This window comes from Sus scrofa, chromosome 14, assembly GCF_054392235.1.
Source record: "Sus scrofa isolate SSC_HxYL_T2T_F1_AM1 chromosome 14, Sscrofa_HxYL_maternal_Yorkshire_Landrace_v2.0, whole genome shotgun sequence".
Classification (NCBI taxonomy): Eukaryota; Metazoa; Chordata; class Mammalia; order Artiodactyla; family Suidae; genus Sus; species Sus scrofa.
Window position 1 is genome coordinate 67,697,870 of NC_139396.1, and position 12,290 is coordinate 67,710,159.

Sequence of the window (12,290 nt, forward strand, 5' to 3'; positions counted from 1 at the left end):
GTGAGTTGCTAAGAGAGAAAACAAAATGAGAATGATTATGTTTGGAGTTTCTGAAATAGGGAAATGCTCTTTACTATTGTGTATGAACTCCAGGATGCATCTTGAGGGTATAATATCCTGGCTAACATCCTGGCTTTTCTCTAATATAATTGTCATTAGTATGCCTTAACAAAAAAAGAGAAAAGAATTTGTAACTGACTAGAGAAAATGTTTCAGGCTGCCAGCCCGGCTCTCTCTGGGAAAGAGTGAGTGAAGCCAGCATTTCTTACAGCCTGCTCACCAACTCATTAAGAGGGAGTGAGCAGTTAGCTCTTGAACACAATAGCAGTTTTGATAGTCAAGTAAATGCTGTTTTGTTTTTGTTTTTTGTTTATATGCATAAAGCAAAAAAGAAAAAGTCCTCACAGAATACTTAGTTTTATTTATGTGAAGAAGTAACCAAAAAATTGTCTTCACAATTTAATCTCTACCTGGACTGTTACTTTAATTAAGTTCCATCCATGACTGTGTCTCATTTGTAACAATGAGATGAGCAGTGCTACTTGGTGGACACTATCCCTTAGCAACCCCCAAGAAACCGGGGTCTATTTTTGTGAACTCTTAAATATGGTTTAAAGTTTTTGGAGACATCCGAGGATACAGAACCCTTTAAACTGTTGGCCAGAGTCCTTTTGTTTGTTTGTTCGGGAGTGGTTTATTCTAGACTAACTATATGAGGTTACTTAAGCCTTGATGAACCAGCATTTATGGTTGAACCTAAAAAAGTTCCTGCTGATTGGGGTGCTTAATCAGGTGTAAAGAAGATGATGGTGCCTTGGTTAGTGCCTTGCAATTGAGATTTCTATGGTCCAGGAGAAAGTGCAACAGGCAGTGGTGTAAGTGCTGGTCCATGGCTTACAGATGTGACTCTTTCCTCAGGTTCATTCCGACAGGACCACCCCAGTAGCATGGGTGTTTATGGGCAGGAGTCTGGAGGATTTTCCGGACCAGGAGAGAACCGGAGCATGAGTGGCCCTGATAACCGGGGCAGGGGAAGAGGGGGATTTGATCGTGGAGGCATGAGCAGAGGTGGGCGGGGAGGAGGACGCGGTGGAATGGGGTAAGAGCAAACCTTTTCTCCTTTTACCTAATTTTGTTTCATCCATAGGATTTTCAATGGAAAGAAGGGACTGAAAGACATAAGAAATTTATTTCTGCATTTCCATGGATAATCTGATGAGCCCAAGCCATCTTCCAAAACATGGAAATGTCATCTCTGTGGCATATATATAAGTGGCAGTTTGCTTTTTTCCCTGCCAGTCTACTTGGTTGGGTTGGGGAGAACAAAGAATGGTTTTGAAACTAGAGCTTTCAGTTCCCTTCATGGTTTCCAGAGGTCAAAAGCCTCTGTGGGTAATAGACTTGGGATGGAACACACACAACCCTTCTCTAACAACCCTAGGTTTTTAACTAATTGCCTCTGAATGGTTGTCTTGAAATACCTGGTGTATATACTGCAGAAAAGGAATGCAGCTGTTTTCCACAGTGTTTGTCCCCAACTTCTGTTTGTACTTGGAACTGTTGAACATAATGATGAAGAGCTTGGTCCCATAAGCCTTGAACCCATGGCCTGAGGTGCACCTGGTACACAGAAAATTCCAATAACTTTTTGCAGAGTAATGTATGTACTTATAGAATCACTCTCCCCATTGGAGATTTTGAGAAGTCTAAATCGGTTTGACCATTTTGATTGATGGCACAATCTGGTTTAGAAAACTTTGTTTAGATCAGTAACATAACCTGCTACCTGTGCCTGCCCTTCCCCTCCCTTGTCCCATCCCCCTCTTCCCTTTCTGGTGTCTATACTTTGATGAAGGTGAGGTATGATGTTGGTTAACATAATCCAGAAGGCTTAGTTCTGTGTGTGTTCTGTCCCTATATAAATAGTTTAAAAGTTATGCAGAATGTTAACATAAGTATAAATTGGAGTTGGTGCTGCTGTTGATTCAAGGAAAAACTGAACTAGAATTTCTCTTTTTTAAGAAACGTTACTTCAAAATTAAATACATTAAAAAATTGATCTTTAATTCTTATATTGGCAAATCTGTTTACTGTTGAACAACACTGGCTTAAAATACTGCTTTGCATATTCTGCATAACTTAAAAAGTCTGGTGAAATCTTTATTGGAAGAAACAGTCATTTTACAACATGGAAAAATTTATGAATAACTTAGTAAAAAGTAAATTTAATCTTTTGATTAAATGAAGAATGTCATTCCATTATAAAGGTTTCACTTCTTTATGGATGTTTTAAATAGATGTAGACACTTGAAATTACTATCATCACGTCTCCAATCACCTAGAATTCTTAGTGTTTTTCGATTACAAAACCAATTTCAAGTTTATTCATCTTAATTCTTCAGAAGTAATAATTCTACTAATTTTACTACTTTGTTAGTAGAGGGGTTCCCTCCTTGTGGGTGGAGAAGTCTTTCCTGAAGCCATAGAAAAAATCATGGCTTTCCCCATAGGTTTTTCAACAGACTGTGAAGCAGTCGGTTGGATCCTTTGGGGCAGGACAAGGGCCTTCCCCTCTCCTCTTTTTTTATTGTGGTGTGGTGATGGTTTTCAGTGTCTTCTGCAGGTAAGGCACTCAATGTTGTTAACATGCCCTTTTTCATTGCCTCAGTATTTTGATATTTTCATTGGCTGTTAAACGTGGAAACTTTTTAACATGCTTTGTCGCATTTATATGCTACAGGTTACAAAGTGAGAGCCTTGTATACACTTCAATACTTAAAAAGTACCCGTACTCAGTACTCAGCCGGCAGCATAATGAAAAGTGGGACTAGACACGGTGTCCATATGGAGAGGAAAAATATACATAGAATATTTTTAACAAAATGTATTCATTGTATAAATGGAATCCTTCTGTAACTTTGGTAACTGCATACTTGTTGTTTGGTAATGAACCAGAGGAGGTATAATACTCTAGAATTGTGTAACATTAAAGTGTAAACTTTTGTGTTTAAAGAGAGAGAACATTTTATGGTGTGTACTTTTAAAAAGGAAACAAAGCTGCATGCAACAGCTTGAAATTGTATATTCAGGTATTAAAGGTGCAATACTGGTTAGAAAAAAGCTCAGGGCCTCCCACTGAGGAGCTGCCTTTATTTAATTTTACTTAATTTTAAAGAAAAACCAAAAAGGCCCGATTCGTATCTCTTCCCCCTTCCTTTAAATACATAAGGCAGTGATTTTATACTGCCATTGTCATTGTTCTCAACTGAAATGTCTATAAAGTTGCACCCCCAGTCTGTGAAGCCTTGGTATTTGTTGTACATTCTCCTTTCACAGCGATTGTTAAACCCATTAGTGCCCTGAAGTGTATGGCTTTATGCTGAAGATCTGCTGGATGCGTCCTCTGGTGTGTGTTGTAGGCCTTTACTGTGGTGTCTCCTGCTTTATTATACTGTGACTTGTTAGGAAGCCCAGGGCCTCACTTGGCTCTCCCTTGGGAGAGGTGAGGGTGCACCTTTATGAACATGGAAAGGTTCATCACAGCAGTTGCCCCAGCTTGCTACTCCTCTCCACACCAAGCTTTCCCTGTTTTTCAGCTGATGGGGTGGGTGTTTGGGATGTATTTTTCCCCCAATTTGCCATGTATTGCACTATTAATACCAGCCCCCGAAATGAAAGGAGCCAACCACACTGGTGTGTACAATCAGACAAGCAAGGTTGTATATAAAGGAAATTTGAGCAAGCTGCCCTGAAGAAAGGCATAGTGACAAGATGAGAGAGATGCATTGTTTGGAGATGTGTTAGCCAGTGCCCTTCTTCCCCACGAGCCCCCCCAAGGCTCAGAGCGGTACTGGCTTTTAAAGGGAAAGGCCTTCATTTCTTCGTTTATCCCCCCAGCAGCGCTGGAGAGCGAGGTGGCTTCAATAAGCCTGGTGGTAAGTTTTTGAGTATTACCATGGATAGTGTTAAAAAAAATACAGTCAGTTTTTAGAAAACTATAATTTTTTGTTAGTTTCATAAGCGGTTTAAAAATGATCTATACAAAAGAGACTAATGGGTACTGCCGGCATTGTCTTAGGGGTAATAAGGTTAACCTATGGTTACAAAACAAAGGGTAACTTGAAGTATTGAGCAACTGCTTCTGTAATATGGGGGAGAGTACATTTTTTTAAATTTGGTTTATTTGGAGGAAAAAAATTGATTTAAATTTAACACTAATTTGGCACATAAGCATTGCGAGTGTATTTGGTTAATGGTTTAAAAGCAAACCCTAGCAAACCTTTCACAGATGTTAAAGGGGCACTGCTCCATTTTAGCAGTGCGGGTCATTTTGAATTTAATGAAGCCCCATCAAATGGTGGTATAGTAGATAGTTATGTGTGTTTGTAAGGTTTGTAGCTTGCAAGACGTGCACTAATAATATTTTATATGATCTTTCCTGGTTGGCAGGACCCATGGATGAAGGACCAGATCTTGATTTAGGTAATTTTGAATTCCTGAATATTACATTGTGCGTTATAAACACATAGCACAAAAGTAAGTGCTGGTTTAAGTTCAGCAGCCTGGTAGATCATTGTGATATTCTTGCTGTCAGAGATGGTTTGGGGCTTCCTTTATCTTGAGTTACTACTCATAATAACCTTAAAAAACAGCAGAGTAAAAAGAGTAAACCAAAAGTTCCTCGGCATCCTTGTTAGTATGGTTGGTAGTTCTCTTAGCTTTGTGGTGAATACCAGTGGGCAGTAGTGACCAGTTGGTTAATAAACCTCTGTGATACAGGGCAATAACTCCTTCTGTCTACTTTTCTCTGGAAGGCCCGCCTGTAGATCCAGATGAAGACTCTGACAACAGTGCAATTTATGTGCAAGGATTAAATGACAATGTGACTCTAGATGATCTGGCGGACTTCTTTAAGCAGTGTGGAGTTGTGAAGGTAAGTAAAAGCATAACCTTGTGATCTGGCAGATCTTCCAGCCACAGAATATAAAAGAATTGACTTGAGTTTCTGGAGTTGTTTGACTTTTCCTTTTGGGCCATCCATATTGTGATTTGCTCCTTAAAATAACAGTAACAACAAAAAAAGTCATTTTTGAAGTACCTGGTGTATGTCTTCCCTTCTCAATTTTATCCCTTCTCCCCACCCCCATCCTGAATTTTTTACCATTCCTTTTCTTCATTTTATACATGTACCCTCAGTAATATTTTGTTGCACTTTTTTTTTTGCGGGGGGGGGGGGTCTTCAGGGCTGCACTTGCAGCATATGGAGGTTCCCAGGCTAGGGGTCCAATTGAAGCTGTAGCTGCTGGCCTACACCACAGCCCACGGCAACGCCAGATCCTTAACCCACTGAGGGAGGCCAGGGATCAAACCCACAACCTCATGGTCCCTAGTCGGATTTGTTAACCACTGAGCCACAGTGGGAACTCCTGTTGCACATAATTTTGAAGAATATTTATTAAACACTACTGTAAGGCAGCACTATTCTAGAAATAAACTGGGAACAAACACATAAGCACCCTTGGAGTTTATAGTGAGGAATGTATAGTAAAAAGGAATATAGCTGTACTATGTTCATTGATGGTAATTGTTAGGAAAATAAATACAGCAAGAAGAGCAGGGATAAAATGAGGAACAGAGCCTTTCAGAGCAGGGAAGTAATTTCAGAATAATGAAGGAAATAGTGAAGCAGGGGGAGCTTTCCCAGCCAGCAAGAGGCTGGTGTGGCTGTTTCAGTCTGAGCTACTGGAATGATGGTAGGATTATTAGATGTGAAAGAAAAACTCAGATTTTGAGGGTTAGTATGTGTGTCCTTAAGTCAGAATCTCAAAAGTATGGACATCCAGTATTTCATTTTATAATATTTCATGGAGTTCCTGCGGTGACATAACAGGTTTGGCCACAGGATTGGCATCTTGGGAGCTCTGGGACACAGGTTTGATCCTCGGCCTGACACAATGGGTTAAGGATCCAGGGTTGCCACAGTTGCCAGGGCTTAGGTTGCAATAATCACAATCAAAACATTATAAATCAACTATACTTTAAATATACATATATGTATTCATACATTCTCTTAGTATTCTCTTCAGTATATAAGCCATGCTCCAGTGAACATTCTTGTGTCTCCTGATGTGCTAATTTCTCAAGTGGATGTACAGTTGATTGTCATTCATGGTAGGTTCTATCAAGTCACTATAAACATGGAATTGGTGAATTCTGAACTATTTGATCCTAGAGGGAGTATGTACAAATACATACATCAACACACCCTTATATAGTCAGAAATTCTAGGCATTCCCACCATGGCACAACGGGATTGGCAACATCTCTGCAGCACCAGGATGCAGATTCAATCACTGGCCTGGCACAGTGGATTAAAGGATCTGGCGTTGCCATAGCTGCGACATAGGTTACAGCTGTGGCTCAGATCTGATCCCTGGCCTAGGAGCTTCATGTGCTTCAGGGTGGCCAAAGAAAATAAGGAAATTCTAAAAACCATTCATCCTGATAGAGCCTGTCCATTTCATTTTACAAAAGAGGAAAAAAGGTTCAGAAGTGTGACTTGTCAAAGTTGACATTCAAATTCATCCAAGTAGTCCCAGAGCCAGAACTTACAGAAACTGCTTCATCCCCCCTCGCACCTCCATCCCCACCATGGTCCATGGGTCTGGTCATTTCCAGAAAGAGCTGGAACAGGAGGAGGGAAACATGATCTTGTTTCTATCTTGTTTCTCCTCAGCTAGGAACATGTGTATTAGGCACCTTAATTTTTTCACACTATGCATTATCTGCAAATCACAAAAAGCCACAAGTATTGATTTTGGAGTTAAAAATAAATTTCAACAAGTAGGCAAATTAGCAAAAATTGAATCCACAAATAATGAGAACTGACTATATACCCAGGTGTACAACTGCTGGTTCTTAAGGTGTGTACCTGTTGAACCTCTCAGAGTAACTGTCTGGCTGACCATCATAGACTCCTGCCAGCACTCCTGGCAGTGCATCCAAGATATCCTTCAGGGCTAATGGAAATCACCTGACTTTTTTTTTTTTTTTTTTTTTTTTTTTTTTTTTCCTTTTCCTTTTTTGGCTGCTCACTGGCACATGGAGTTCCCAGGCCGGGGATCAGCTCTGAGCTATAGTTGCAACCTAAGCCACAGCTGTGGCAATGCCAGATCTTTAACTCACTGTGCCAGGCTGGGGATCAAACCTGCGTCCCAGCACTCCAGAGAGGCCACTGATCCTGTTGCAGCACGGCAGGAACTCCTCACCTGACTTTTTTTTTTCACTTTTACCAATATGGTAGAAGGAAATGAAAATGTGGTTTGATTTGTTTTTCCCAAGTTGTTAATGTTGTTCTAATGGCACTGCGGCCTGACAGCGTCCTAGGAGGTGGCTGTTCTCTCAGGGTACCTGTTAGTGTGAGCAGGGTGCTGGGGCGGGTGCAGGGACACCGAAGAAGATGGGGGTGGGGGGTTCATTCACAGTATTTGGAACTTTGCACTTAGCTTGGTTTTTGTCTTTTTGCCTTTTTTAGGGCCGCTCCTGCAGCATATGGAGGTTCCCAGGCTAGGGGTCTGATTGGAACTGTAGCCGCCGGCCTGCACCAGAGCCATAGCAACATGGGATCCAAGCTGCGTCTGCGACCCACACCACAGCTCACAGCAACACCGGATCCCTTAACCCACTGAGCAAGGCCAGGGATCGAACCTGCAGCCTCACGGGTGCCTGTCAAGTTCGTTAACTGCTAAGCCACAATGGGAACTCCTTATCTTGGTTTTTGTGATAAACCACACCTAAGAGGAAAAAAATCTTCTAAGTACATGTTTGTGATAGCAATTAGGAAATAAAGTCACGCGTAATTCCACCACTCAGAGAAACTAAGATTCTTCTGAATATGTGTCTGGAAAATTACTGCCTTTGGCAGTTTAAAGGACTTGGCTGAGTTTGATTATGGACTCTCTCCCCGCCCCCGCCCCCCCAAAAAAACTGGTATATTTCGATCCTACCTTAGCTATGCTATCTTATGCCTAGATGAACAAGAGGACTGGACAACCCATGATCCATATCTACTTGGACAAGGAGACAGGGAAGCCCAAAGGCGATGCTACAGTGTCTTACGAAGACCCACCAACTGCCAAGGCTGCCGTGGAGTGGTTTGATGGTATGACCCTTAGGCCTGCAAGTGTGTTCTCCTGGCCTTAGCTCTGCTACTCTGGGGCACACAGAGCTCTGGTAGCAAGGGTTGCACGTGTCAACTTCTGAGTAAAGAAAGGGGCTTGCTGTTGAAGTATGGTTCTCTGAAGTGGTACCAGGGAGCAGTTGTCCCTCTGTGTTCATAGGGCACATCAGGAAGGAGGAAGCACTGGATGGCTGCTAGGAAGGTGCTGCCTGGCTCCCCTCAGCCCTGTGAGGGCCCAATCCCTAACCCTGCATTAAAAGAGCCTTATTTTCAGTCATTATTCAGATCCACCTTACTGAAGTTGTAAATACTTCTCTAAGCACAGGTGTCAGGAGGAGTAGAAAACTCCAGAGCTACACGTGTTTGTATTCATATAAAACCACCTCGAAAGTGTCAGCAAATTCTGGCTCTCCTTTCTTGGCCACATCAAGCTCTTCTTGCCCCTGCTTCTCATCCTATTCTTCAATTTTATTTTTTTGTTTCTTTTAAAAGCTTTTCTGGCCTTGCCATAAAAATCCTAAGAGAGGATTATGGGCAGGCACACTTGATGTGGTGGGCCTGTTGAGTGTGATAATGGGGCGGGCTTGGTGAAAAAGGAGTCATCTAACCTTGCCCGGTCCCTCATGGGTACTAGGAGTTGGAAGTTGGGAGTAATTGATGTTGTTATCTTGTTCCAGGAAAAGATTTTCAAGGGAGCAAACTTAAAGTTTCTCTTGCTCGGAAGAAGCCTCCAATGAATAGCATGCGGGGTGGAATGCCACCCCGAGAGGGCAGAGGGATGCCGCCACCGCTCCGTGGAGGTACTTACCAACACTTCTCTGGGCTGCTGCTTTGTTGCTTTGAAAGTTTTTTAGTACATACCTCTTTGAGAAACTTGATTTCTAGAGTGAAGGCAAGCCCATCAGAAATACTGAAAAGATGTGCACAAGCAACACTATAAACTATTGAATGCTGACAGTTAAAGTTCGTGGGGGTGAAGGAAGAGAAGGGGATGGGCTTGATTGGTCAGTAACTGGCTTCCCCAGGGACCTACACTGCCTGGGGGTTAGCCTTGGGGCTGCTATTTATTTATCCTGCTTTTGGTCTCTTGATGTCTATGAACAAAACCTACCTTCCTAAAGTTGTTGGAAAGTATGGGCCAGGTGACGGGGCACTGACAGCTGTGAGCTCTGTGATTCCTGTTGTTATCAATGTGTTCTGTTGTAAATCTCTGGTCTGTAAAGAGGTGATTTGCTCTTACTGCAGGTCCAGGGGGTCCAGGAGGTCCTGGGGGACCCATGGGTCGCATGGGAGGCCGTGGAGGAGACAGAGGGGGCTTCCCGCCAAGAGGGCCCCGCGGTTCCCGAGGGAATCCATCTGGAGGAGGAAACGTCCAGCACCGAGCTGGAGACTGGCAATGTCCCAACCCGTATGTACTTCACCTGACAAATTGATAGTCTACTTAGTGAGGTCACCCTGTGTCTTGCCCCATTTCTGTTCTGGAGAGGGCCTAGTGGATTTTTTTTTTTTTTTTTTTTTTTTGGCAAGAGAAAAGTAGTTATGACCCTGATTGCTCTGCCGTAGGAGTGGGTGGCCTAATCAGTCCTTCACTGGCTGCTTTGGAGCCTTCAGCAGAAAATCACAGTTCCACCAGACCCCTCATGTTGTACAGATTTTGCTGGATCAAAGGCTGTGGCTCAGAAGCCATTTTCTGTAGACAGATCCTCTGACTGGTGTTTGATCTGGGTCCCAGTGTTTGTGATGGTGGAGTGCAGAGTGTGCCTGCTCAAGTGGTGCCTTTTGCTTATTCAACTTTTTTGATTTAGTAAATGATTTCTGTCATGATACAACTTTATGCAGGGGGTGTGGAAACCAGAACTTCGCCTGGAGGACAGAGTGCAACCAGTGTAAGGCCCCAAAGCCCGAAGGCTTCCTCCCACCTCCTTTCCCACCGCCAGGTAGGTACCTTCAGCATCTTGTACTAAATAAAAACCTTCATTAATTTGGTGGGCTTGGGGAGTTCCTGCTGGGGCACAATGGGATCAGCGCTATCTCTGCAGCTCCAGGCAGGTTTGATCCCTGGCTCAGGAACTCCATATGCCTTAGGTGGCCAAAAAGACTGCAGCAGCTAGGGTCGCTCAGAGGTATGGGTTTGATCCCCAACTTGGTGCAGTGAATTTGGGGATCCAGTGTCACCACAGCTGTGGTTCGGATTTAATCCCTGGCCTGGGAACTTCCATGTGCCTCGGGTCCAGCCATTTTTTTAAAAAAGGAAAAATTGGTGGGTTTGGTAAACTGCACTGCTAAGAACCAGGTTGGTGGTTTCAGCAAGTGCAGCACTTGACACTGGAGCCCTAAGTTCCATGGTTGACCCTTGAACAACATGGAGGTTCGGGCGCTGACCCTCTGCACAGTGGGGAAATCCACTTAGAATTTTACAGTCAGCCCTTCCTCCGTGTGTGGGGTTTCACATTCCCAGATTCTACTAGCTGTGGACTGTGTGGGACCATAGTTCATATTAAGTGACCTGTTGTTCGAGGGTCAGCTGTGGTTCCACCCTTAGTTCTAAATTATGACCATGGCGGTCAAGTGAGTAAAAGTATCAGTTTCTACTCTGGGGGAAGACAGCAGATCCTGGGGGGTTCTCTTCCTAAACATTGTATCTTAGCCCTGAGCCGTCCTCTCCTGTCCTTCTCCTTACCTTAGGTGGTGACCGTGGCAGAGGTGGCCCTGGTGGCATGCGAGGAGGAAGAGGTGGCCTCATGGACCGTGGTGGTCCTGGTGGAATGTTCAGAGGTGGCCGTGGTGGAGACAGAGGTGGCTTCCGTGGTGGCCGGGGCATGGACCGTGGTGGCTTTGGCGGAGGAAGGCGAGGTGGCCCTGGAGGGCCCCCTGGACCTTTGATGGAACAGATGGGAGGAAGAAGAGGTGGCCGTGGAGGACCTGGAAAAATGGATAAGTATGTGGTAGTGGAAACCAGCTGTGAACCTCTGGACCGGTTGGGTCAGTGGCCCTGTCCTGTGACTAGAGCAGGTCTCAATGGCTCCACGGGAAGGAAGGGAGACGGGATGCCCAACCCAGGGCTCAGGCTGTGGGAGGGGCCTTCCTTCCTTCCCCCATTTCAACCCATCACCCCTTTTTCATTTTGCCCAGCAGAGGCGAGCATCGTCAGGAACGCAGAGACCGGCCCTATTAGACGCAGAGACCCCGCAGAGCTGCATTGACTACCAGATTTATTTTTTAAACCAGAAAATGTTTTAAATTTATAATTCCATATTTATAATGTTGGCCACAACATTATGATTATTCCTTGTCTGTACTTTAGTATTTTTCACCATTTGTGAAGAAACATTAAAACAAGTTAAATGGTAGTGTGCCGAGTTTTTTTTTGTTTTGTTTTCTTTTAAAGATGGTTGTTTAACTAAGACTAAACAATGGGAATCCCTTGTGAGCATGCTCAGTGTCTTTGTGAAGAACCAAGAGGGCCTCTTAACTGTAACAATGTTCATGGTTGTGATGGTTTTTTTTTTTTTTTTTTTTTTAAATAAAATTCCAAATGTTTATAAACAGTCATCCTTCTCGGCCTCTGTTCTGCAGCAGCGTGTAGCCGCTGCACTTCTACTTGGAGCCTGCCCCTGCCCCAAGCATCTTGTGCATGTGTGGGAAATCTGAAACAGGACATCACAGTGTAGTGTTGGTCATGGTGCTGTCAGCAAGGAAAGGGGGTTCAAGTGTTACTTTGACCCTGAGCCTTGTCAGGATGTGAGGGGATGTGGGAGCCCTCACAAAGGGCTTCGTGTCACAAGGCCCTTTGAAGGCCCCTCTAGTCAGGAAGTGGTGGGATCTGAGGCTCTTCACACCCCAGAACATAGGTCTGCCCAGGTAACAGCTAAGGAGGGGAACTTTGTATATTTACTATTTCCTTGATGTTATGGGGCAGAGTTAAAATTTGGTAAACAGGGAGTTCCCGTCATGGCGCAGTGGTTAACGAATCCGACTAGGAACCATGAGGTTGCGGATTCGGTCCCTGCCCTTGCTCAGTGGGTTAAGGATCTGGCGTTGCCGTGAGCTGTGGTGTAGGTTGCAGATGCGGCTCAGATCCCGCGTTGCTGTGGCTGGCTTAGGCCAGTGG

General features: G+C 43.9%; 1 protein-coding gene across 8 annotated transcripts in view; it reads left to right on the forward strand.

Annotated features, from left to right (window-relative positions):
- Nucleotides 1–11,529, forward strand: part of EWSR1 (EWS RNA binding protein 1) — a 30,462-nt gene extending 18,933 nt beyond the window's left edge. For 2 of the 8 annotated variants that reach the window (XM_005657339.4, XM_005657341.4), the window contains 10 exons: nt 919–1,099; nt 3,898–3,935; nt 4,450–4,482; nt 4,815–4,933; nt 8,032–8,161; nt 8,857–8,979; nt 9,425–9,587; nt 10,019–10,116; nt 10,865–11,117; nt 11,312–11,529. In XM_005657339.4, coding sequence (XP_005657396.1) covers nt 919–1,099; nt 3,898–3,935; nt 4,450–4,482; nt 4,815–4,933; nt 8,032–8,161; nt 8,857–8,979; nt 9,425–9,587; nt 10,019–10,116; nt 10,865–11,117; nt 11,312–11,354 — 1,181 coding nt within the window. In that variant the 3' untranslated portion in view covers nt 11,355–11,529. The remainder of the gene's footprint in view (nt 1–918; nt 1,100–3,897; nt 3,936–4,449; nt 4,483–4,814; nt 4,934–8,031; nt 8,162–8,856; nt 8,980–9,424; nt 9,588–10,018; nt 10,117–10,864; nt 11,118–11,311) is intronic. The other 6 variants (XM_013990378.3, XM_021072005.2, XM_005657340.4 and 3 more) reach the window with 4 other exon arrangements.
- The last annotated feature ends 761 nt before the right edge of the window (nt 11,530–12,290 follow it).